This window comes from Miniopterus natalensis, chromosome 8 (assembly GCF_054644295.1).
Source record: "Miniopterus natalensis isolate mMinNat1 chromosome 8, mMinNat1.hap1, whole genome shotgun sequence".
Lineage (NCBI taxonomy): Eukaryota > Metazoa > Chordata > Mammalia > Chiroptera > Miniopteridae > Miniopterus > Miniopterus natalensis.
The window spans coordinates 55,612,653-55,634,594 of NC_142088.1; the positions used below are offsets into that span (position 1 = coordinate 55,612,653).

Below are 21,942 nucleotides of genomic sequence, written 5' to 3' on the forward strand. Positions count from 1 at the left end.
CCAATATTTAGTCTGTTTAACACTAGACTAAAACTTAGCTATTGCTCTCCTCGTAAGCTCCCTTAGGCCAGAGCATTGAAGACCTCCCAGCTGTGGAGAAGCCAACCCTACGACCACTAAGCACCAAGCACAGCCAAGAGCTGATAAGAAATCATCAAAACGTTCAGTTGTAAATTCACTGAGTGCCTATATCTTTCACCGTTTCTTCTTTCTGGCAGAATGTGTATAAGGATGACTTGAATTGGCTGAAAGGCATTGGATGCTATGTTTGGGATACACCCCAGATCCTCCAAGCCAAGAAGTCATACGACCTTCAGAGTCAGGTGAGCCAATCTTCCTAGAAGGACTAATTCTCTGTGGATCCGTGGAATCCATGGTGCTCTCAATGGGGTATTAGCAAGGCTGTCCCTGTGCCCAGGCAGGGAAAGCTGCTCTAACAGGGCATGATCAAAGGAAACCAAAGGTCCACTGCCCAGTAAAACTTCTCCTCGTGGCCTGCTGTGGTGCCGAACCTTCCCAGTGTCAGTCTTTCAGTAGTTTAAAGCATTAGACATTTCTAACGGAAAGTTACCTGGGAAGTGTTTCGCAGTAAACTACTCTCGAGCATCAATGCCTTAGTTAATCAGGCTAACTTGTAGATACTAGAATGCAAATGCATGCTTTGACCATAGGTAGATAAGCTCTGAAGAAGAAAAAAAATTTTTTTTAAAAATAGATATTTGGAAAATCTCCCAGCATATGGCTCAGCTCTGATAGGGCAGACTAACGGAATGTGGAAATTGAGGGGCTGCCGTCCGGGGTGGGGTACAGGCACAGGAAACACAGCAAAGTGAGGAAGGGGTCCGGCAAAGGTCCAGACCTCACTCTTGGTAAAGAGAAACTATTAGTTTTGACAGCCGCACAAAATCTGCAGGGCAACACAGGAGCGTAAAGCAGAAACCCAGACTAAAAATAAGGGCGCAAACGGCTAAGTCTGACTGCAAACCCGGGTCTTACCATTTTAGATGACTTTTGTTTTTCTTCACAGCTACAATACACGGCAGCAAGTAAAGACAATCTGCAAAATTTTAGTGTGGTCACAGACACACCGCTTTACGTGACTGCTCTTCAAAGCGGCATCAATGCCAGTGAGGTGCGTCTTGCTTGTCTTCGCTTCCAAAACGAGCCTTCATTTGTCTTTACATATTTTCAAACAGCAGAAAAGAATAACCCAGTTTTTTCACCTGTAGGTGAGATATAAAGAAAATTATCATCAGACTAAGGACAAATATACGACAGTGCTGGAAACAGTGGATTATGACAGAACCAAGAATCTGAAGAACCTTTACAGCAGTGTAAGTTGAGTTTTTCCCCTCCCTCATTTGAGTTACGTTTCCCCCACTTTAGAGACAATTAGAAAATAGAAGGAATTGGCACTTTATTCCCATAGGTTTGTCCAGTTTTTTTTTCCCTGGACCTCCCAATTCCTACTTTATCTCATAAATCCTCCTAGTTACAATGAGCTGAGCCCCAATCTGAATATTGCCCTATTTCACACAGTTGACACCGATTCAGCAACTTCTTCCATGTTGCAGGCAGGTACCGTTGAAGCTGTTCTTTGCTGACCCTGAACTTGTCCTTGTCTGGCTTCTCTACTGGCCAGTGGCTTATAGATCCACCAAAGCACTCTTTTTTACCTCTTCTGAATTGATTAATTCAACATACATTGTTTTTAAACTTCATTTTGAAATGATTTGAGACTTATAGAAAAGTATTTTGTGTACAGTTATTTTTGCTTATAGCCTTCTAGTCAAAATACCATTTTCCAAAATAACTTGAATTAGTTGTTTTTTCCCCCCACTTCCTTCACTGTAGTTTTGTTACTCATTTGTAATACAATCAGATTTGTTACAGTTTGTATTCCATTCTTGTCCCCTCCCTCATTCTGATTGATGCTTTGTTTAATTTGTGTACAGTAAGTTTCACTATTTGTAGTATATAGTACTGTGGCTTTTGATAAACACATTAAGTCATTTATTCATCACCACAGTCAAGATACAGAAAAAGTTTGTATCGTTTCCAAATTTCTCTCTCGCTGCCCCTCTCCTCTCTCCTGGCATCCACGAGATGTTTGCTATCCCTAAAGTTTTACAGAACTTTTCCAGAATGTCATGTGAATGAAATTATATAGTAGGTAGCCATTCAGTCTGGCTTCCTTCTCTTGGCAGAATGAATTTATGTATTATGCACATGGCTGCACAAATCAATAGTTTACTTTTTAATTGTAGAATGCTATGTCATTGCATGGATGTCCCACAGTCTGTTTATCCACTCACAGTTAAAGGAATTGGAGTTGTTTCCAGATTTTGCCAATTATGAATAAAGCTGCTATATACATTTGTACATAGGTTTTTGTGTGTACATAAGTTTTCATTTCTCCTGGATAAATTAATCTGTAGGAGTGGAAAGAAACATATTTTGAGCTCTCACTAGCTACATAAAAGTAGGGAAGGGCAAACAGGTTTGTGGTTTTTTTTTAAAACAAAACAAAAAAAAGGTTAGTGGTTTTCGACCTCCAGGAATTCTTAGACCTGTGGGGAATGACTATGGCATCAGAAACTCTGGTAACTGTCAAACTGTGATAAGCACCATAGTAGAGAACAAAATAATGGACTATGAAATTACGGCTGTGGCATTAAATTCATTACCCACTTAGGGGTACTTAGACCCTGCAGAGTAAGAAGATCTGGGGGTTGTTAGGGTGTTTCTGAGAAGGACAGAAACAGAGGGGAAAACCTGCCACTCGGAAGCTAACAGAATGCGTTTTCCATATTCACAGAACCTGTACAAGGAGGCCTGGGAAAAAGTGAAAGCCACCAGCTACATCCTGCCTTCCAGCACCATGTCCCTGACACACGCCAAGAACCAGAAGGACCTGGCCAGCACTGTAAGTCCAGGACAGATGTGATAACCTCTCCACCCACTCCCTGCCCTCCCCTGCTCTCACTCCCAGGACCTTTCTGGCTGATACACGTTACCCAGAAGGTAATATACCCAGCACTTCCATTGGAATATACCACCAGCACATAGTGCCAGACACTCAATCATCGCAAATGCTCTGCACTTATTTCTTCTTCTCAAGGGCCCTGAGTTCAGAGAGAATCACAGTCACCTGTATGAAGGACACAAATGTGGCCTTTTAGGTTAGTTGCCTGCAAACGGCATAGTGGATATGCTGTTTCAGCCAGAAGTGGGGATAGACAGAAGACATAATATAACATATAAAATAGACTCTTTTTCAATAGAATTATGTGGGTTGTAGCACAAAAACAAACCAGTGAATGTGATAACTGGCCATTACACCATCACTGAATAAATGATTTAAAAGGTAAATAATTATCTTCATAACCAAGAAATATAAAACTTATTAAATCTTTTGAAATCCTACTTTTTTTTTTTTTTTAATATGTCTTTATTGGTTTCAAAGAGAGGAAGGGAAAGGGAGAGAGAGAGTTAGAAACATCAGTGATGAGAGAGCCATTGACCGGCTGCCTCCTGCACACCCCCCTGGGATCAAGCCCACAACCCGGGCATGTGCCCTGGCTGGGAATCAAACTGTGATCTCCTGGATCATAGGTTGATGCTCAACCTCTGAGCCATGACAACCGGGCTGAAATTCTACTTTTTTAAAACACAAATTTTCTTAGGTATAGACATGATTGTAAAGAAGTCCTAAATGAGCTGTTTAAATATAGTTTAAAATCTCATGATTTTTAACTCTTTATGCCTAAAATGCTCTTAAGTAAAACTTTTTATTATAAAATTTTCCATACCCTTCACTGCAGTTCTAATAAACCCATTTCTCTTCAGGAGCTTTACCTTTTTAGGAAACTTTTTCCTCTTAATTGTGAATGTTTTACATATCATTTTAGACCAATATTTCTCAAAATGTTTTTTTGATCAAGACCCATAGTGAAAAATTTAATTTATATTGCAAGTCAACACACTTTCACACAACACACACAACTGAAGTTTATGTGAATTCTTTCTGATATAATGTTTTATAGAAGAGTACTTACTGCTACACTAAAGACAATGAACTCTGACCATTTCAATTCTATGCTGTTCATTTAAAATGATAATAATCCAGTAAGTTGATTTCATTACCTTCTAATGGACCTAGAGATGCATAGCTTAAAAAAAAAAGACTTTGTTATATAATATAAAAATTAATTTAATTCTTACCTGGAGAAAAACTAATGATTTTTACTAGCCCCAACTATTGGGAAGACCACAAACAGACTAGCCCAGATGAGTAAACTTTTTATTGGGGAAGAGAAGCTTTGTAAATAGCAGTTCAAAAAGCTTAGCAGAGATCTTTTTATTTAGTCAAGAAAAAAGCTATAGAGGCAGGAGTCTTCTTGGCACCTTGTTCTTAGAAGAAGGTGGGATACAGAAATTAATGCTTTAAAAGAAAGATTGCAACAGTAGTCTTTTTTAAAAAGTGTCTTTGAATACTATCTTATTTATAGTTGAGGAATGGGTTAGGTGTAAGGAGCATGTGAACTAATGTTCTGGAAAATTCTCACGGGAATTTGGGTTGATTTCTAGTCAGTGAGGAGCTTTGCAAGAATTCTAACACAAATACTCCCATCTCTCATTTTTCTTACTGAGATGGCCTCTGAGTTGTGAGACAATGGACATTTTATCCTGTGCTAGGAGATTGTATCTCAGTCTCTGTAAGGGCCTTGCCTCCTAGCTCAGGAAATCATGCAGCATTAATTAATAGGCAACACAACTTCCGAGCTAAAAGTTGGTTTTCCCATAGAAGTTGATGGCACCGTATTTTTGGAAAACCTTGTAGAAGCTAAACTCAAAGATTATGTCTCTTAAGCATCAGGCTTGTCAGATATTAAAAACAAAGAAATTCCTGAACACATCTTTCCTCTTTCACTTATGATTAAGAAAAACAAAGCCGTTATTACAAAAGAGACTATTTTGAAATTATATAATCTTTGAAATGAGTTAGTTGTAGTAGCAGTACAAGTTCTGGTATTGGTATAGAAGTATTCCAAACAGTAACTACAATTTTATAGCTCGCTACAGTTTAAAAAGTGCTTCCAGATAGAGCCTGAATTAAGTCTCAGGATAACCTGTGGCAGGTACAACTGCTGTACCTGTACCCCTGTGCACAGATGAGGAAAGGAACTCGCAGAAGCGGTGACCCCAAGTTGGCTGGACCCCAGAGATGGGCTCTTCCTGTTAAGCCTCATGCCCTCATGACAACAGGGATCCATGACTCTCCCAAACGATGTTTCTTCCTTTGTGCTTTCTCTCTGTAGATCAAATATCGGGAAGAATATGAGAAGTTCAAAGCTCTTTATACTTTACCAAAAAGTGTTGAAGATGATCCAAATACAGCCCGATGTCTCCGAGTTGGCAAGTTTAACATTGATGTAAGTCATCTCCAAGGCCTTTCTGCAAACTGAAGCCAGGTGATAGAGCTGACTATTGTAAATCAGGACAGTTTCCATTAAACAGCACATAGGGCACTGATCGTGCGTATGTGAAGGAACTAGGGATTGTTCCAGCCCTGGCTGCTTCTCCCGCCCACACACATCTGTAGAGAGTGTCAGAAAATTCCAGTCCTTGCCCTTCCCCCAACGGATTGCTATAAGCTGGCTGTCCTCACTTCTCAGGTGTATAAAAAAGTCACATATTGCCATGATTTTGTGCACAATTTCCTATATAAGCCGGGTGTCGTTTTAACCTCACAGCGCCTGTACAAGTCAGTTTATGAAAAGAACAAGATGAAAATCAACATTGTGCCCGACATGGTAGAGATGGTCACTGCTAAGGACTCTCAGAAGAAAGTCAGTGAAATTGACTACCGCCTACATCTCCATGAGTGGATCTGCCATCCAGACTTGCAAGTCAACAGTCACGTCAGGAAAGTCACAGATCAGATCAGCGACGTAAGCCCATTCATTGCTTGTGATGGTCCACCCTCCCCAACCCCACATGCCCACCCTGGAGAAAAGCAGGCTCACCTATCTCTTCACTTCAGCTTTCTCCCAGTATTGCTTTCTTATATACCCATGGGTCCGATTGGAATTCAAACGTATCCCTGGAAACAGGGCTCATATGGCAATGTTTTCTTGGCACTCTTGGCCTCATTGAATAATGCCTTTTGCTTTTCAATCCACAAAATCAACCTCAGTCCGGAGGGTACCCGTGTCTTTGGTGTTAAAGTTACTGTCAAATTTTATTTTGCCAATGCCCTTCATCTGTTTCGATTCCATAGATTGTCTACAAGGATGACCTCAACTGGTTGAAAGGCATTGGTTGCTATGTCTGGGACACCCCTGAAATCCTCCATGCCAAGCATGCTTATGATCTACGCAACGATGTGAGTTTGCCTTGTTTTTTCATGTATGTTTTCTTCTTTGCATAGTCTAGAGTCAAGGAGAGAGCATGTAAACTATGGGCATTGTCATAGACCAGCTGTGTCTTAAGTGGTGGTGAGGATGGCTGAGCTAGAGAAAGATGCTAAGGAACAGAAAGCCATTTTTTAGGAGTGCATATGGCATCCTATCCAACAATGCAGCTGAGCTGTTGCAGCCGTTCTCTGGGGGAGAATGGACACTTGGCTCTTCTCTCTACCTTTTGGGCTATTTTGGATATATTAATGAGCACATAATTGTCATTATAAGAAAATCTCATCTGTTAGGAGTTTGTGACCTATTGGTAAAGAGAGGATTTGCTAGGTAAATTAATACTGTAATCAAGACTTCAGTAAGAAAGCTTAAACGTTTTTAGAAGAGCAATTGTCAAACCTCCTAGAAGTTCCATATGACTATAAGCATGATTACTCTGGTTGTCATGAACTTCAAACTCATCCTGGTCTGTTAAATAAGTGCTAGTGAATGTAAGTGTCATGAGTTAAGAACAACCAAACCCTCTGTGAAAACTAGCACATGATATAATGAATGGTCTGACCCAGGCTTATCTTCTTCCTCTCGGCAGATCAAGTACAAAGCTCACGTGCAGAAAACGAGGAATGACTACAAGCTGGTCACTGACACTCCAGTCTACGTCCAGGCTGTCCAAAGTGGGAAACAGCTAAGTGACGTAAGTGTCATCGGGGACATTACTGTGGCCGGTGGTAAAGACAGGGGCCACCATTCAAGCAGAAGTGGCAAACACGAAGGACTGGGCAGTGCCTGGCCTTTTCTCACTGGGAAACCAGAATTGGTGCCTCAGAAATACTTAAGATTCTGCTTTTCACCTGAAACTAATATAAAATAATATTGAATGTCAACTATAATTGAAAAATAAAAATAAAAGATTCTGCTCTTGCTTCCTAAAACCTGATGTGTTCAGGTAGCTCCCTGGGGTGGAGTTGTAAGCGATCTGAGGCTATAAAACACGTGGTGTCTTAGAGTTTCCAAAGTTGTTTTTGTATCCTTGTATCAAAAGCAACAGTTTATGTGTCACTGTCTAGACCTTCTAATGAATCAGAGCTAACTAAAGTAGACTGAGAAGGAAGCAGGCTCTGAAGCCAGAGATGTGGGAGGAGTCCAGCCCCTACCAGCCCATGGGGCTTAGGAAGCGCGCTTAGTTCCCCAAGGCTCGGTGGCCTCACCTGTACAAGGAGAAAGTGGATGACAGGCGCCCACTACAGTGCCTGACTTAGAGCAGGAAGAACAGGCACAGAGCTGCTCTTTCCTTATTAACCCCACAGGTTAATAAATAAATACTATCCCATCCGTGGGTGAGAACATTGAGACCTATTATTTTTGAACCCGTAGTGGTAAAATAACTACTCTTCCTCTTATGCCTGAGCCAACTCTTCCAGTTATTTCTCAGTGTGGGAGCCACACCCTGGCTCTGATCTTATTGGACAAGCCACAATAATATGTCCGATAGAATCCTCTAGACAAAGGGGAGCAGGCTACCCTTTAAAAGAGAGAGAGAGGGAGAGAAACGTGAGTTTCCATGTACTTTGCTTCTTTCTAACAATGCTGCCGTAATCCAAATCAGTGCGCTCTGCTTCTGTCTGTCCCCAGGCTGTCTACCACTATGACTACGTGCACAGCGTCAGAGGCAAAGTGGCACCAACGACAAAAACTGTGGACCTGGACCGGGCTCTTCACGCGTACAAGCTCCAGAGTGAGGTGAGCAGTGGGGACTCTACATAAAGTGCCTGGCAGATGTCCTGGATGCAGCTTACAAAGGCCAGGTCATTGGCCTCTGTAGAAGTACCTCAGCTCAGGCATCTTCTCAGCCTGACCTTGCAGATTGTAAATGCTGTTCCATACTGTGCATGCTGTTCCATTCATGTGTTATAAAAAGTAAAACACACACACACACACACACATATACACACAAAGTGCATAGCCTGTCTTCCTTCTTGGCAGGCAGATCACCTTTTTAAGCAAGCAATGAGGATTTAGGGAGCAATGTTTACAAGTTATAAAGAAGGAAGCCAATCTACTATCTCTTCTCTCAAAAAGCTTAAAATCAAGATGACAAAGACAAGGCATATAATCACAAAAGACTATTAACAATAAGATAAAACTAGAAATTGCTGTTAAAATTCAGATGAGAAAGAACGTGGATTCTACTCACATGTTTAATATCTCTATCCTGTGTTACCTGATGGTGCTACTTTGGCCTCAACCTTCAGTGCTACTCTACTATATTGAATTTTAGAAGTAATTTGGTTTTTAATATTTTAAATACTATTCTTAGTCCTGTAGTTCCCCTAAGAGGCAGACTATTTAAGGTCACAGACAGAACCCCCTCCACCTTCTGCCAGGAATATGAGCATCCTGCCCACATCATAACCTGACATCAAAGCTTTGTTTATGGGGGGGATGGGAATCCAAAGATGTACCTTATAATTATGACTGTCTCCGAGATTGGTGACAGCTTGAGTATCACCCAAGGGTGTGGTTCACAACAGAGGTGGCACTTGACAGCATGGTTTTTCTACTTATCCCAAACCCTTGCTAGTTGCCATGCAGTCAATTGGGCATGTGCTCAGAAACCTAGAAGTATTAATTCCTATAAGTCTCTGCATTCATTGCTCTCTTTTTCAAAAACAATTGGTTAAGGGTAATTTAATTAATTTCTTGACTCTTAGAACATATTAAATTTCTTTCTGAAATCAATTCAGTAAGCTTAAGTACTTAGATCAGTTATTTGATATAGATGTCATTTAACTCCCTCTTTGTCATTCCACAGAATCTGTACCGAGATGCTGGCAAGCGCTCCCTGCCTACTGGATACAGGCTTCCCGTTGACACTCCTCACTTCAAACACTCCAAGGACACCCAGTACATGAGCAGTTATGTGAGTGCTCTGCTCCTCACTGAGATGGGGTCTGAAGTGGGAGGGGGCACCAATATTCATTAATAGCCTAATCTCATCCTCCAAGCCCCACCCTGAAGGTTCAACATGACGTAATGTTGAGGAGGGGAGACAGCTCATTTCCCAGGGGTGCTGTGGAATTGTCTTGCCCCTTTAGTGCCTGCACAGCCCAGTGCGTCAGCATAGGACTTTCATGGGATTGCATCTGCGTGACTCAGTCACCTTGGCTCAGGGCTCGTGGCTGCCATGCCGCCTCTCCTTCTGCTGGCCTTAGCGTGGAAGCATTCTGGACTCTCCCAAGCCATGTACTGGAAATTTAAATCATTGCCAGTATTGTCGCCCTTCTGCAGTGTTTTATTGAAAAAGATACAACATCACTGTATTTCTTTAAAAGAAAAGACTTCTTGCCTGGCTGCTGCCCTGGTACTTGCCTCACTACTTACCCTCTGTACCATTTCATAGAAAGCTCAGAGGGATAGATAGGTTCTCAGTACCTGTAGCTTGCCCCAGGTTAGCTCTGACACCAAACTTCCTTACTTTTTAAAAGTGCTAGGTTGGGACTCGATACCATTTGCCTAAAGGACAAGGCCCAGGGAAGTTTTGTCTATCCCAGTGACTCTGGCCTGCAGACCACACCCATAACTAAGCCATCAGATGAAGAATAAACTCTCCCTTCCATGTTGCCCTTTGGAGTCTGGGGAATCAAGCCTACTGGCCAGTGAGGGTCCAATATCAATCCGTAAAGCCATCCATCAGCCTTTATTCTCTTGTTTCTTCTTTGCATTTCCTAATTTACTAGCCATATTGGGGCTAAAAAGATACGGGTTTTTTTTTTCATTTTGTACACCTGCATACAAACAGATTTCATCTAGACCACCTTGAATTTTATTTCTTTCTGGGCCTGGCTTTATTAGCCAACAAAATAATTTTCAAGATTCAGATTATTATTAAAATTTTGTCAAAGACTTTTCCTTATACTTAATGCTTAGAGAATAATTTTCCAATGAAAGTGACAGCTCTTTTCTGTTTGAGGAATGTAACCCTGCCCTTCATTACCCATCAGTGATCTCATCCTGACTTTGCTTTTGCAGTTCAAGTACAAAGAAGTTTATGAGCACATCAAGGCAAATGGGTATACCCTTGGCCCCAACGATGTTCCATTTGTCAATGTCCGGAGGGTCAACGATGTTACCAGCGAGGTACTGTGAATGCTAATTCTGTGGAGAAAATATTGATATTTGCTTGTTGATCAGTCAATATGTCACACTAACCCCTGAAATGGTGTCTCCTCCAATGTAGAGACTGTATCGACAGCTGTACCACAAACTCAAAGACAAGATCCACACAACCCCTGACACGCCCGAAATCCGCCAAGTCAAGAAGACACAAGAGGCTGTCAGTGAGGTGAGTATTTTCGTAGGAGAGAAGACAGGCCAGGGAACTCAGGGATGACTGCCAGCCATTCAGTGTCTAATGTGTGTATTTCTGGACTTTTTTTTTTTTCTTTAGTTGATCTACAAATCAGACTTCTTCAAGATGCAGGGCCACATGATCTCACTGCCATACACACCGCAAGTGCTCCATTGCCGTTATGTGGGAGACATCACCAGTGATGTAAGCATCCCATAGGGCCTTTCTGAAAGACTCTTACCAAGAAGCCGACTTCTTTTGCATTTAAGCCAACCAGTGGTCTTTGAATGGTCTTTTCCACTAAGGACTTCAGAACTGAGTGTACAGCTTAGGGGTGAAATAGTGTAGAAGCAGGACCCCACATTTTCCCAGCTTTGGAAACAGTAGTGAGAAGATCACTTGGGAAATGCAAGAATCACTGGCCACCATTCTTCATGCAACACTGAATTATTACCAACCGGTGACTCTCTAGGCGGCTTCCGTTTCAGGTCATGTTTAGTATCTTTCCCCTGCTCATCCCTACCCCCACCCCCTTAAGCAACTTCTTGCTGCCGTTTGTTTCTTTTTCCTCCTTGGATGTTTCCTTCTCCTAAAAGACCGCTTCCTTCAGTCTAAACCCTCCTCCCATCAATACGATAATAAAATAATAGCTGTGTCCTCTCCTCAGCTCAGGGTTAGAGATTTACATTGCAAAATCTGTGATTTACTTGTGTGCAAGCAAACTAAGAGTACAAGGTGGATATGTCGAATCAAAATGAAAAATATATCAGTAAAAACACTTCACTACTCTGTCTTATTTATTCTTGATTTATATTTGCTCATGACCAGCTATATTTCTATTTTTGCCACACAGATTAAATATAAAGAGGACTTGCAGGTCCTGAAGGGAATAGGCTGCTTCCTGATGGACACTCCTGACATGGTCCGTTCCCGGCACCTGCGGAAGCTCTGGGTGAGTGCCCGTCTTCACAACACATGGCTACCCCCACACAGCTTCAAGGAGCTGGGCAGAAAGAATCTTTGCTTGCTGCTACTTTTAAGGGGAAGTTTGCCATTAACCCACTTGAGCAAGTCATGACCCACTTAAGATGATCAGTTCCCCGTATCAAAGGTAATGAGCTTAGGTAGATGACAACTGTTTTTGTCCCTGCTTGGGAAGACATCCAGGGTACACAGAGGGTCAGCTTGACTTGCACATATCAGTCATTTGAAAGACAATGTGTGACCATGACATCCAGTTCCTTAAATAATGAATCAACTTGTATTTTCATTGTTGTTGTTTTTTTTAGTCTAATTACCTGTACACTGATAATGCCAGGAAGATGCGAGACAAATACAAAGTGGTGCTCGACACTCCAGAATACAGAAAAGTACAGGAACTGAAGACACATCTGAGTGAGGTAAGGATGCCAAAGCTGTCACTACAAGGGTGTTCCTCTAGTGATCATTTTTTAGGCAACTACATGAGGTAAAAGATCTCCGTTCTGTCTTAATTACAGAGCCGCCACCATGTCTAAGCAAGTCAGTTGATTTCGCTTTGCCTCAGTTTACTTTTGTCCCCTTTTAATAGGATGAATATATTGTTACTTTTCTACCTAGGGCGAGGACTGCTGAGAGTTTACATGATTTTATGGATTAGAAAGCCCTTCTGTCTTACACTATTGCTGTAGTCTCCAAATTGAATTTATTTAAACAGTTTCTCTCTTTAATTCCTGCTATCAGGAACACTAATCGCAGTAGTGTCATTTGAAAAGGCTTCAGTGGCGCCCTGCTCTGTTCTCACTCAACAAATTCCAGACTACTTAAATTTATTTGGATGCCCATCATTTTCACCTGCTCCTCCTGGCACCGAGGGTCCTGATTTACTGCAGTTAATTGTGTTTAGATATGCTGTCACCTAGACTGTTGGTTTCTCGAGAGTTGGATGCCATCTTTAGATGTGTGTCCCATAGTGCCTTGGCCTCAACAGGCGCCCATTTGGCCAATGACTAAATCTGCTATGTAAAGGTAAGGGCATTGCACAGATGCCAACGGTTGCTCCTAATATAGGCCAGCTGGCCATTCTCATTCTACTCTCAGTTTGTCTGTCGCGTCACCCATCAGACTTCATCAAGCTGAGCCAAGCTGTGACTGTCGGGCTCTTCACTGACTCCCCATTCTCGGTGACTCTGATGGCTGCTGCTGAGGACTCATTTATGCTCTTAGACCTAGAGATGCCCGGCATACCGAATGTTGTCCACAGTGGAGGGGATGTACAGCTTCCTACACTCTCAGTTAGCCAGAGGCAGAGGATGATCACTTTTTCAGCTTTTACAAATGCTACATTGAGCCCATTTGCTTTCCTGAAAGCTTCCCTCTGTAATTTTAACCAGGTCCAGCACTCAGAGAGGAATGCTTATGTGTCTGCTTGTTTTATCTCGGTAAAGGCACTTTTCCACTCTGGCTAAGTATCAGAATCATCTGTGAAATATTCTTTAGCTGCCCTTGACTGGGCTCTGATCGCCAGCCCCACATATCTGATTCTCTGTGTCTGGGCATCTGCATGCTTTCAACTGCTCCACAGATGACTCCAATGTGCTGCCAGTGTCAGGAACCACTGCTTTAAAGTATCACATCTCTCTTTCAGCTACCAAATAATAAAAAATTGTTTGGTAACTTAAAGTGCTTATTGGTATCTCTGAAATACCCTCACTCCTCTTGGATGTCTGGGTTCAGAATTATCTAAAACTTTAATTTCTCCTCTTTCCAATTCCTATTGGGAATTTTATATGTATTATGCATCAACATTGTGGAAGAAGCATAGTTATTTTTCAGTAATGCAGTTTCTTGCACATTTGCCTCCCCATGGAATGACCTGGGCTTGATAAAACAATGATCCAAGCTAAGACCCTGGATACAGAGGTCTGGGGTAGAGATGCAAATCTGTTTTAATAAGGATTTTAGGGGATGTTTTTGGATCAGGAAAGTTTGGGAAACACTGGTTTAATAAAATGCTTAATAACCAAAGGAAGTTTAAGTTGGGTTTCAAATCGTCTTTGAATTGTACAGATTCTTGTCACATATACATTTGTAGTACTGGGAAGCAGGGATGTTGTCCCAAGGAACACAAACAATGTGTACTCATACGCAAGGGACATACAGAACAAAGAGAATTATAGAAATGACATGGGAGAGTTGGGCCTTAGTTCCAGACTTACTGTCCATTTGCTGTGTGACCTTGTATAATTCACAACTTCAATACCCCAATTCACTGAGCTAGAGAATTGGACTCGGTAATAATTTAGGCTCCTTTTAAGCATAATATTCTATGAGCTTGTTTTTTTCTTTATTTGAAATTTAGCCTGGAAGAAACAGTAAATCTTTAGTTAGTTCTCTTTTTCAGTTGTAACATCAGAAGTAGGCTCAAGCCAATAAGCTCATTTTGTTTTAACTTGCACTTGTATATAAATTAGATTTTTAAAAATGGACATGTACATACATATGTATATACTTATTATTTATTTTCTAAATTTTGTCTAACTGGCACTGATATTCATAATTAGAATTTATTTGCTACTCATACTTTCTAATTTACCTCATTATATTAAATTCCCTCAGCATTTATTAGAGGGCTATTTTTCGGATAATTTATCTAAGCACGGGGTGATAAAGGGATGGTAGAGCAGAACCCCTGCATTCCCTGGGCCCATAATCTGTGAGAAGAAACAGACATCAACATGATAAATGGTATCCTATAGAAATAATCAAGACGGTATGGACTCTAGGAGCTTTCTAGGCAAATAAGAGGGGGAAGAACGTTCTAGGCAGAAAGGATAGTATATGCAAATAGCTCTAATGAATTCTAGAAATTGAGAATAGTTTCAATTCTCAATTGAAGAGTGTGGAAGACTGTTGGGAAAGTAAGCCAGAAATATAAGATAGAACCTAGGTTATGAAGACTCCTTGCTGCTATCTATGATTTGGAGCTTGATGAAAAATCACTGAGGAATTCCTCTGTGCAGGGTAGATCTGAGCATTAAGATCTCTTTCGCAGACCTGTGAAAGATGCTGAGCCCCATGGAGTGTCGAGTAGACGATTTGGCGAGGTGGTTTAGGGGGCTCCTATGGGTGTGCAGAGAAGAAATGCCATAAGAGCTGAACCAGGGCGGTGATGGTGGGAAAGGAGAAGGATCAGATTTAAGAACTGTTTTGAAGTTAGGAACCCAGGGTTCACAACCTTTTTGATGTGGGGAAGAGGAAGTCTGGAATGACCCCCCAAGTTTCTGGCCTGGGTGACTGGGAGATCAAGGAGCCATTTAGCAAAACAGAGAAAACAGGAGAAGCAGATTTAGGCTGGAGATGTGGGTAATATAAAGAATCCTACATTGAACATGATAAGTCCATGTTCAAAACATTGCTAAAAATTTGGGTCTAGAGCTCAGGGGAGACACTGGATATATAGATTTGGAGGTGATCCATCTCAAATTGATGGTTGAAGCCCTGGGTACGAATGAGGTCACTCGAGGAGAGTCTAGATACTGAAAGGAACCAACCCTTGACTCCCGTGCCTGGGGAAGGGCAGAGCCACAGAAGGAAGCTGCTCCCTAAGCACCTCGGGAAGAATGGCAGAATGGAAGGCAGAGAGGAGAGTTTTCAGGAATCAGATTGCTCAGCAGTTTCAGTTGCTACAGAGAAACATTTTTGGATGTGGCAGTTGTAAAATTTTTGGTTATCTTATCGAGAGTGACTTCGCTGGAGTGGTTGGGAGGAAACCAAACTATTGCCTTGAGAAATTAAAAACATGGGAGCCTTCCACACTCCCATATGCTACTAGAGAAAGAAAAAGGAAGAACAAATGTATAGTGTGCTTGGTTGTACAAAGGAAGAACAAGGCCATTGGGAGACGTTGGAAAAGGCTTACTCTAGGGAGGGACTTGAGTCTGTTTGCAGGTGAAGGGAGGGGGCTGGGAAAACTGGTTGAAGATATGGAGGGGAAGGGGATAATTGTAGGAACAGGGTCCTAGAAGGGACAGGTGAGAAGGGACCAAGGTCACAGCCAGAGGCTTGAATCTTCGACAGGTTACACAATGTATTTGGATAAGAGGGGGAAAAGTAAAGGAAGCCTAAATTATTGGTTTATTGGGAAGAAACTGAGATTGTTGCAGTGGGAGGGCCCCTGCTTTCTCCATGAAGTAAGCAATAAAGGCATCTGCAGAGAGCATGTCCATGAAGCAGAAATGATGGTGACGATTGTTTTATGTCCAGCTGGTGTACAGAGCTAAAGGCAAGAAGCAGAAGTCAATCTTCACTTCAATTCCTGATACACCTGATCTTTTAAGAGCCAAGCAAGGGCAGAAGCTTCAGAGTCAGGTAAGATTAACAAACAAAGATTCATAAACCTGCCACGCTGGCATCACGGGGGGTGGCTATGTGTGCCTGACCACTCCTGGTCAGTAGCAGCCTCTCACACTTGGTTGTCCTTGACACAGTCACATGCCCGCTAATTTCAAGAGGCAGTGTTTGTTTGGGCCACCATAACAATGGTTCTGTTTTACATGAGCAGGTAATGCCATGCCTTCTTTTCCAAGTTCTATACAACTTTTGTCATTGGATGAGTGGTCTGTGGACTCCGGGTAATGAAAATAAGTTGCTTGATTCATTCTATAGGACCTATGTATTGTCCACAGGCAAATGAAACTACAATCCATGCGTTCAGGCAAAAATGGAAAAAAATATGTTGAAGACTCTATCAGAATCCTCTTGTTCCTCTATTGGCATTCTTTATTATATTTATTATATGGATTTAGATTGAACTAAACTCAGCAATAAGATTATTAGACAACTGAAGTGTGGAAATGTTTTTCCAAATGTGAGACACAGAGAGAGACAAGTGCACAGAAACACATATAACAAACAAAAACAAAAATAGGACACATGTTGAATAAAGACTGAATATCAAAGAAAAAATGTTTTATCCCTATAACATCTGATCCCTATTCTGATTATTTAGTATCTGTATGTTGAACTTGCCACCAAAGAGAGACCCCATCATCATGCTGGGAATCAGACCACAGCCCTGAATCACGCTAAAGAAGTGAAGGACCTGGTCAGCGAGGTAAGTTGGGAATCTGGCATCGAGGCACTGGGTTAAAGAAAAAATCCTTCATTAAAACCTTCACCTGCTGCCTCTGATAGGAGGGCTCATGTCTATAAATTGTGCTCAACAGCATCAAGAACAGAAGGCAAAGCCATTCTCCTAATGAGCATAATATATTGTGCCCCTAGGGTGGATCTGTGACATGGTTGTGAATTGTGAGGGATGAAAACACTCGAACTTAAGTTTGTCTTTCTCTTCTATCTTTATTTCTTAGAACAAGTACAAGATTCAGTATGAAAAGATGAAGGACAAGTACACCCCGATTCCAGATACGCCAGTCCTCATCAGGGCCAAGAAGGCTTACTGGAACGCCAGTGATGTATGCATCCCTTCCTTCTTCCTTTCACTGTGATAGGGACTGAGGTTGAGGTACCTGAGAAACAGAAGGTATTACAGTCATATCCATAGTTCAAAGTCCTGACCCACACATGGGCCAGGAAAAAAACCAAAAAACTTTAAAAAACAACCACACACACAAAAACAGGCACAAACAATATCAGTTAGGCAAAGTAGTAGCTAAGAGTAATGCTGAGAGATGCAAAAATCTATTACTCTTTTAACTGCTCTTCTGGGAAGAATATGGCCTTTTCTTATGATTCTTTGGTAGCATTTCCTAGGGATACTTGACAACTAATTGTTACTTACCTATAAAATCATGTTCTTGGAGTCAGCCAAACATGGTTTCAAATCCTGTTATGGTCACTTGTCTGCTGAATGATTCTGCATACCTTACTTAATTTTCCTGAGGCTCTGTTTTTTTGTATGTGGAATGAAGAATTGTGACCATTAAATTAGATGGAACAAGATAATGTTCCCCTCATGGTGCTAATCTCTTAGTTGCCCCTCAGAAAATGGTCCCATTCTTCTCTTGATTGTCTAAATGATGTGCATGAAATGTTTGTTAGAATTAGGAGGGACAGCCTTTCCTTTCCCTTTGATCATGGTCTTTTAATGGTAATGGGATTATCTGTTAATGAAGATATGGAATTAATCGACAGGGTAGATGGCCAGTCCTTAGCAGTTTTGTGTCTCAGAGCCCAACTGCAAATGCATTGCTACCATGATCAGAACCAGAATCCCTGGAAGACTGGTCATGTTGGGACTTAAACTCAACCAAAAAAAAGCTCAATCAGCCTCATAACCCCTCAACTTAGCAACATAGCTCTAGGATTTCAAAGCATCTTAGAGTAATTATAGTGACCCCAAAACAGGAATGTGAGAGGGTACAGCAAATTGGAACAATATCTCAGTTCCATAATTTTGTCAGAAATGTTTATTTGGAGCTGAAAGGAGTCTGCTGGTTGGAAAGAGACAATTCCAGTTTGCTTCAAGTATAAGCTGAGAAGAAAAATCTATCCCCTAAGATATTTTTAGTCTTCTTGTGACATCCCCATATTTATCACTCTAAGGCTACCAATGAATATCAACTTGAAGCAAACTTACTCGGCAGCACCACTTTTGGGGTAGCCACACAGTGAAATGGGCCACATTGGATAGCCCCAAGCCTAGGGCTTTGTCAATTCCAATACTGATAACTCTAACCTTTAAACTTGTCCAATGTAACAAGGGTACCTAGCATTAAGCTCAGCCTTTCTGCCATGGTTATCCCCACAGTAGAGCTAAGCAATCTTATGAGATTAACCATCTGAAAAACAAAGTTAAAGAAAAGACAAATTTTATTATGTGTTTGCTCAACTACCCAAAAAGAAAAGATTTGTTGAGGGTGGCTGCTTGGAAAAGTACCCATCTTGTGGTAGATGAAATGTATCTTCTATGATATTCTTAAGTTAAAGTAAGAGTCATAGTCTCTTGAACTGTGACAAAGATAAAGATTATAATGAAATAAAATTTTAGGACTGCTTCATGGAGAAGGAATTTTAATACCACGAGTTACAAACAGTTTTTTTCTTCCTTCCAAGTACACCAGTATATCTCAGATTCAACAAGATTATGTTTGTTTGTTTTCTCCTCCTAGATGAGCTTTTTGTTTATTTTACATTTAAGTAAACTTTTCATTTTAAGTTGTTTTAGATTTACAGAAAAGTTGCAAAAATAGTACAGAGTTCCCCTACAGCCTACACCTAGTTTCCCCTGCTGTTAACACCTTACATGACTATTGTACATTTGTCACAACCAATGAACCAATGCTGATACATTATTAACCAAACTCTATACTTCATCCAGGTTTTATCAGGTTCTTCCTCATGTCCTTTTTTTCTTCCGGGACGTGAAATGAGTTTTTAAATCTCTCCTAAATTTATTCACGGGAAAACCTAAGAGAGAAAATTCAAGAGAGTTCAAGCTTAAAAGATCTCACTTCTTTAACTCGGTAGTTTTTCATAATCCGTGTGCATTTTCTCTTTCCAGCTACGCTACAAAGAAACATTTGAAAAGACCAAAGGGAAATACCACACTGTGAAGGATGCTTTGGACATTGTGTATCATCGTAAAGTGACAGACGACATCAGTAAAGTACGTCCCCTCATATTTCTACTTGAGTGGGCTCAATAACCCACCGTCAGGTTTAAAAAGTGTCCTCCCTTTCCTAGTACTCTCTAGAGATAAATAGACTTTTTTACATTAATTTAGGGTAAGATTTTATACCTGTCTTTGTGCTTTTTACCACAGGTGAAATACAAGGAGAACTACATGAGCCAGCTGGGAATCTGGAGGTCCATCCCTGACCGCCCAGAGCATTTCCACCATCGGGCCGTCACGGATGCAGTCAGTGATGTGAGTCTTCAAGTCTTCTATTTTTATGTGTAAATTCATATGCTCACATGACTTAGGGACTCAAACACTGCATAAAAACTGATTAAACACATAACTCAATGTTAGTTCTTAATGCATGGATGTTTAAATCATAAAACTCATTGATAAATGAGTGAACTTCAACTTGGGAGAGAAAAAGTATATCCCAATTTATACATGTAATTTTTCTTCCAAATGTATTATATCAGATTACATGACTGGAAGTGGTATACTTCATCTAAGCAATAACTTATTTTTGGTCAACTGAAGAGACAACTTCATGAAGCAATTAAGATAGTTAACAATGCTCACTGAGAAAGAAATTCAAGCTCTCTGTATGAAAATACAGCTGTTGAGTTAATGAGATACTCTCTAGGAAAGTACGCCTGTTAATTTGAATTGTTTTAATTAGTATTAAAAATAAAATTTTCCAAATATTATTTAACAATACACCATAAAATAAACAGACAAAGGTGTCACTGGAAATTTCTCTTAAATAATTATTTTAATACTTTATTATTCTCTAGCCTCAGTGGTCAGAGCTTCTATTTGTCCCACTTGTATCAATAACCTACTGCTATTTGGAGAGAGGTTATTAAAACTCTTTGATGATGCTCTTCTCCCAGGTAAAATACAAAGAAGATCTGACCTGGCTTAAAGGCATTGGTTGCTATGCCTATGACACCCCTGACTTCACTCTGGCCGAAAAGAACAAGACTCTCTACAGCAAGGTATCACTACTCAAGGATAATGGCCACATTCGTTTAACACGTTTCGGTGCCCACACAGAGAAGGAGCACTGAGGATACAACGTTTTCATATTTCCACCCTTATCCTTGTTTCTAGGCCCTGTAGTTGGAGTACATACAGTTGTTCACCATCTGATGGGTTCTGCCAAAATGACAAGTCTCAAAATTTTTCGTACTGACCTTATTGACTGCAGTCATCATTTATTTATGGCATTTATTTGAATTTGATAAATGGTCATTTCAGAACAACTCCTCATGTCTCTGCCAGAATTCCCTCCGTGTTAAATTGTCTCTGGGTAATTTACCCTGTTAAAGTTGACATGTTAGCAAATATAAAGTAGGATTATTTTAATCCACAAACTTGGTGTGTGACACGAGGCAGATAACTTTGTTTTTATGGCCTCATTTTATTTCCAAAATAAAGCCGTTGGATTAGCTTCCTTTGAGTTCTAAAATAGAAGTCAGGAAACTTTTCTTAAACATGCCCGATAGTTAATATTTTAGACTTTGTGGGCCACATTCATTCTGTCACATATTCTTTGTTTACAGTTCTTTAAAATTGTTTAAAAAAACACCAAAAAAACCCATTCCTAGTTCATGGGACCATTTAAAAATAGGCAGTGATCTAAATGCTAGCCCACCCCTGCCCTAAAATATTATGATTATCTGATTAATTACTGAAAAACTATTTCAAATTAATGAACTAAAAACTGCCCTCAACTGAAACATGGTAATACCTTCAAAGTAAAATAATAATCATTATAATACGTAGAAACAAAGAAGTAACTGATTTGGACTTTTTGCCTAATTTGGAAAATAGATCTGTTTGTCACCCATTCAATAAAAGAATATATTTTGGGGGGAGTTTTCAAGAGATCCAGGTGGAAATAGCCTTCACTGGCTTGGGGAGTAAACATTCAGTAATTACTTGTTAACTCTATGAAGGAATTATCACAGTTGTATGATATGATAAATGGCACGTCTCGTTCTTAAGATTATCACAGCCTGCTATCAACTAACCACATTTTGTTTTCTCTAGTATAAGTATAAAGAGATATTTGAAAGGACAAAGTCCGATTTCAAGTATGAAGCCGATTGTCCAATCAATAGGCATTTCAAGTATGCAACTCACTTGGCGAACGAGGTACGTATGACCCCACCCAACTGAGACTCATCAGTTCCCTTCAGAAGTCTGTAGAGTTATTTGATTATAAGCCAATAAATGAAATGACAGAAAAGCCTTTTAAGTGTCAGTTCAAGATAAAGATTTGGAAAGACTCTTACAAAGTCACCATCTGGTGGGCTCTGCCGAAAGCATGAGTAGGAACTAGTGGAGGGACCGCGCAGAGTGATGCGGGGACCCACAGCCGTCGCCTCTGTTCCCACCAGCGTAGGTCAGCACAGCCCTTCGGGCGATGAGAGCAAGAAGGGAAAGGATTTTGTTGACGATCAGCTGAACTCCCTCACACATGGTACTGTGTAGAGGTGGGAGACACAGGAGTCCAAGGTTACTTTAGCATCCCTTACTATGGCCCAGAAATG

The 21,942-nt window shown here is 40.7% G+C and overlaps 1 protein-coding gene across 1 annotated transcript in view; it reads left to right on the forward strand.

Moving 5' to 3' along the window:
- NEB (nebulin) overlaps positions 1 to 21,942 on the forward strand; it is a 183,065-nt gene that overhangs the window by 118,284 nt on the left and 42,839 nt on the right. Inside the window, exons 97-118 of the mRNA XM_087819858.1 lie at positions 219 to 323; positions 1,028 to 1,132; positions 1,230 to 1,334; positions 2,819 to 2,926; positions 5,322 to 5,435; positions 5,757 to 5,954; positions 6,284 to 6,388; positions 7,006 to 7,110; positions 8,049 to 8,156; positions 9,229 to 9,336; positions 10,446 to 10,553; positions 10,654 to 10,758; positions 10,864 to 10,968; positions 11,618 to 11,716; positions 12,054 to 12,164; positions 16,009 to 16,113; positions 16,754 to 16,858; positions 17,115 to 17,219; positions 19,268 to 19,372; positions 19,529 to 19,633; positions 20,278 to 20,382; positions 21,440 to 21,544. Coding sequence (XP_087675984.1) covers positions 219 to 323; positions 1,028 to 1,132; positions 1,230 to 1,334; positions 2,819 to 2,926; positions 5,322 to 5,435; positions 5,757 to 5,954; positions 6,284 to 6,388; positions 7,006 to 7,110; positions 8,049 to 8,156; positions 9,229 to 9,336; positions 10,446 to 10,553; positions 10,654 to 10,758; positions 10,864 to 10,968; positions 11,618 to 11,716; positions 12,054 to 12,164; positions 16,009 to 16,113; positions 16,754 to 16,858; positions 17,115 to 17,219; positions 19,268 to 19,372; positions 19,529 to 19,633; positions 20,278 to 20,382; positions 21,440 to 21,544 — 2,424 coding nt within the window. The remainder of the gene's footprint in view (positions 1 to 218; positions 324 to 1,027; positions 1,133 to 1,229; positions 1,335 to 2,818; positions 2,927 to 5,321; positions 5,436 to 5,756; positions 5,955 to 6,283; positions 6,389 to 7,005; positions 7,111 to 8,048; positions 8,157 to 9,228; positions 9,337 to 10,445; positions 10,554 to 10,653; positions 10,759 to 10,863; positions 10,969 to 11,617; positions 11,717 to 12,053; positions 12,165 to 16,008; positions 16,114 to 16,753; positions 16,859 to 17,114; positions 17,220 to 19,267; positions 19,373 to 19,528; positions 19,634 to 20,277; positions 20,383 to 21,439; positions 21,545 to 21,942) is intronic.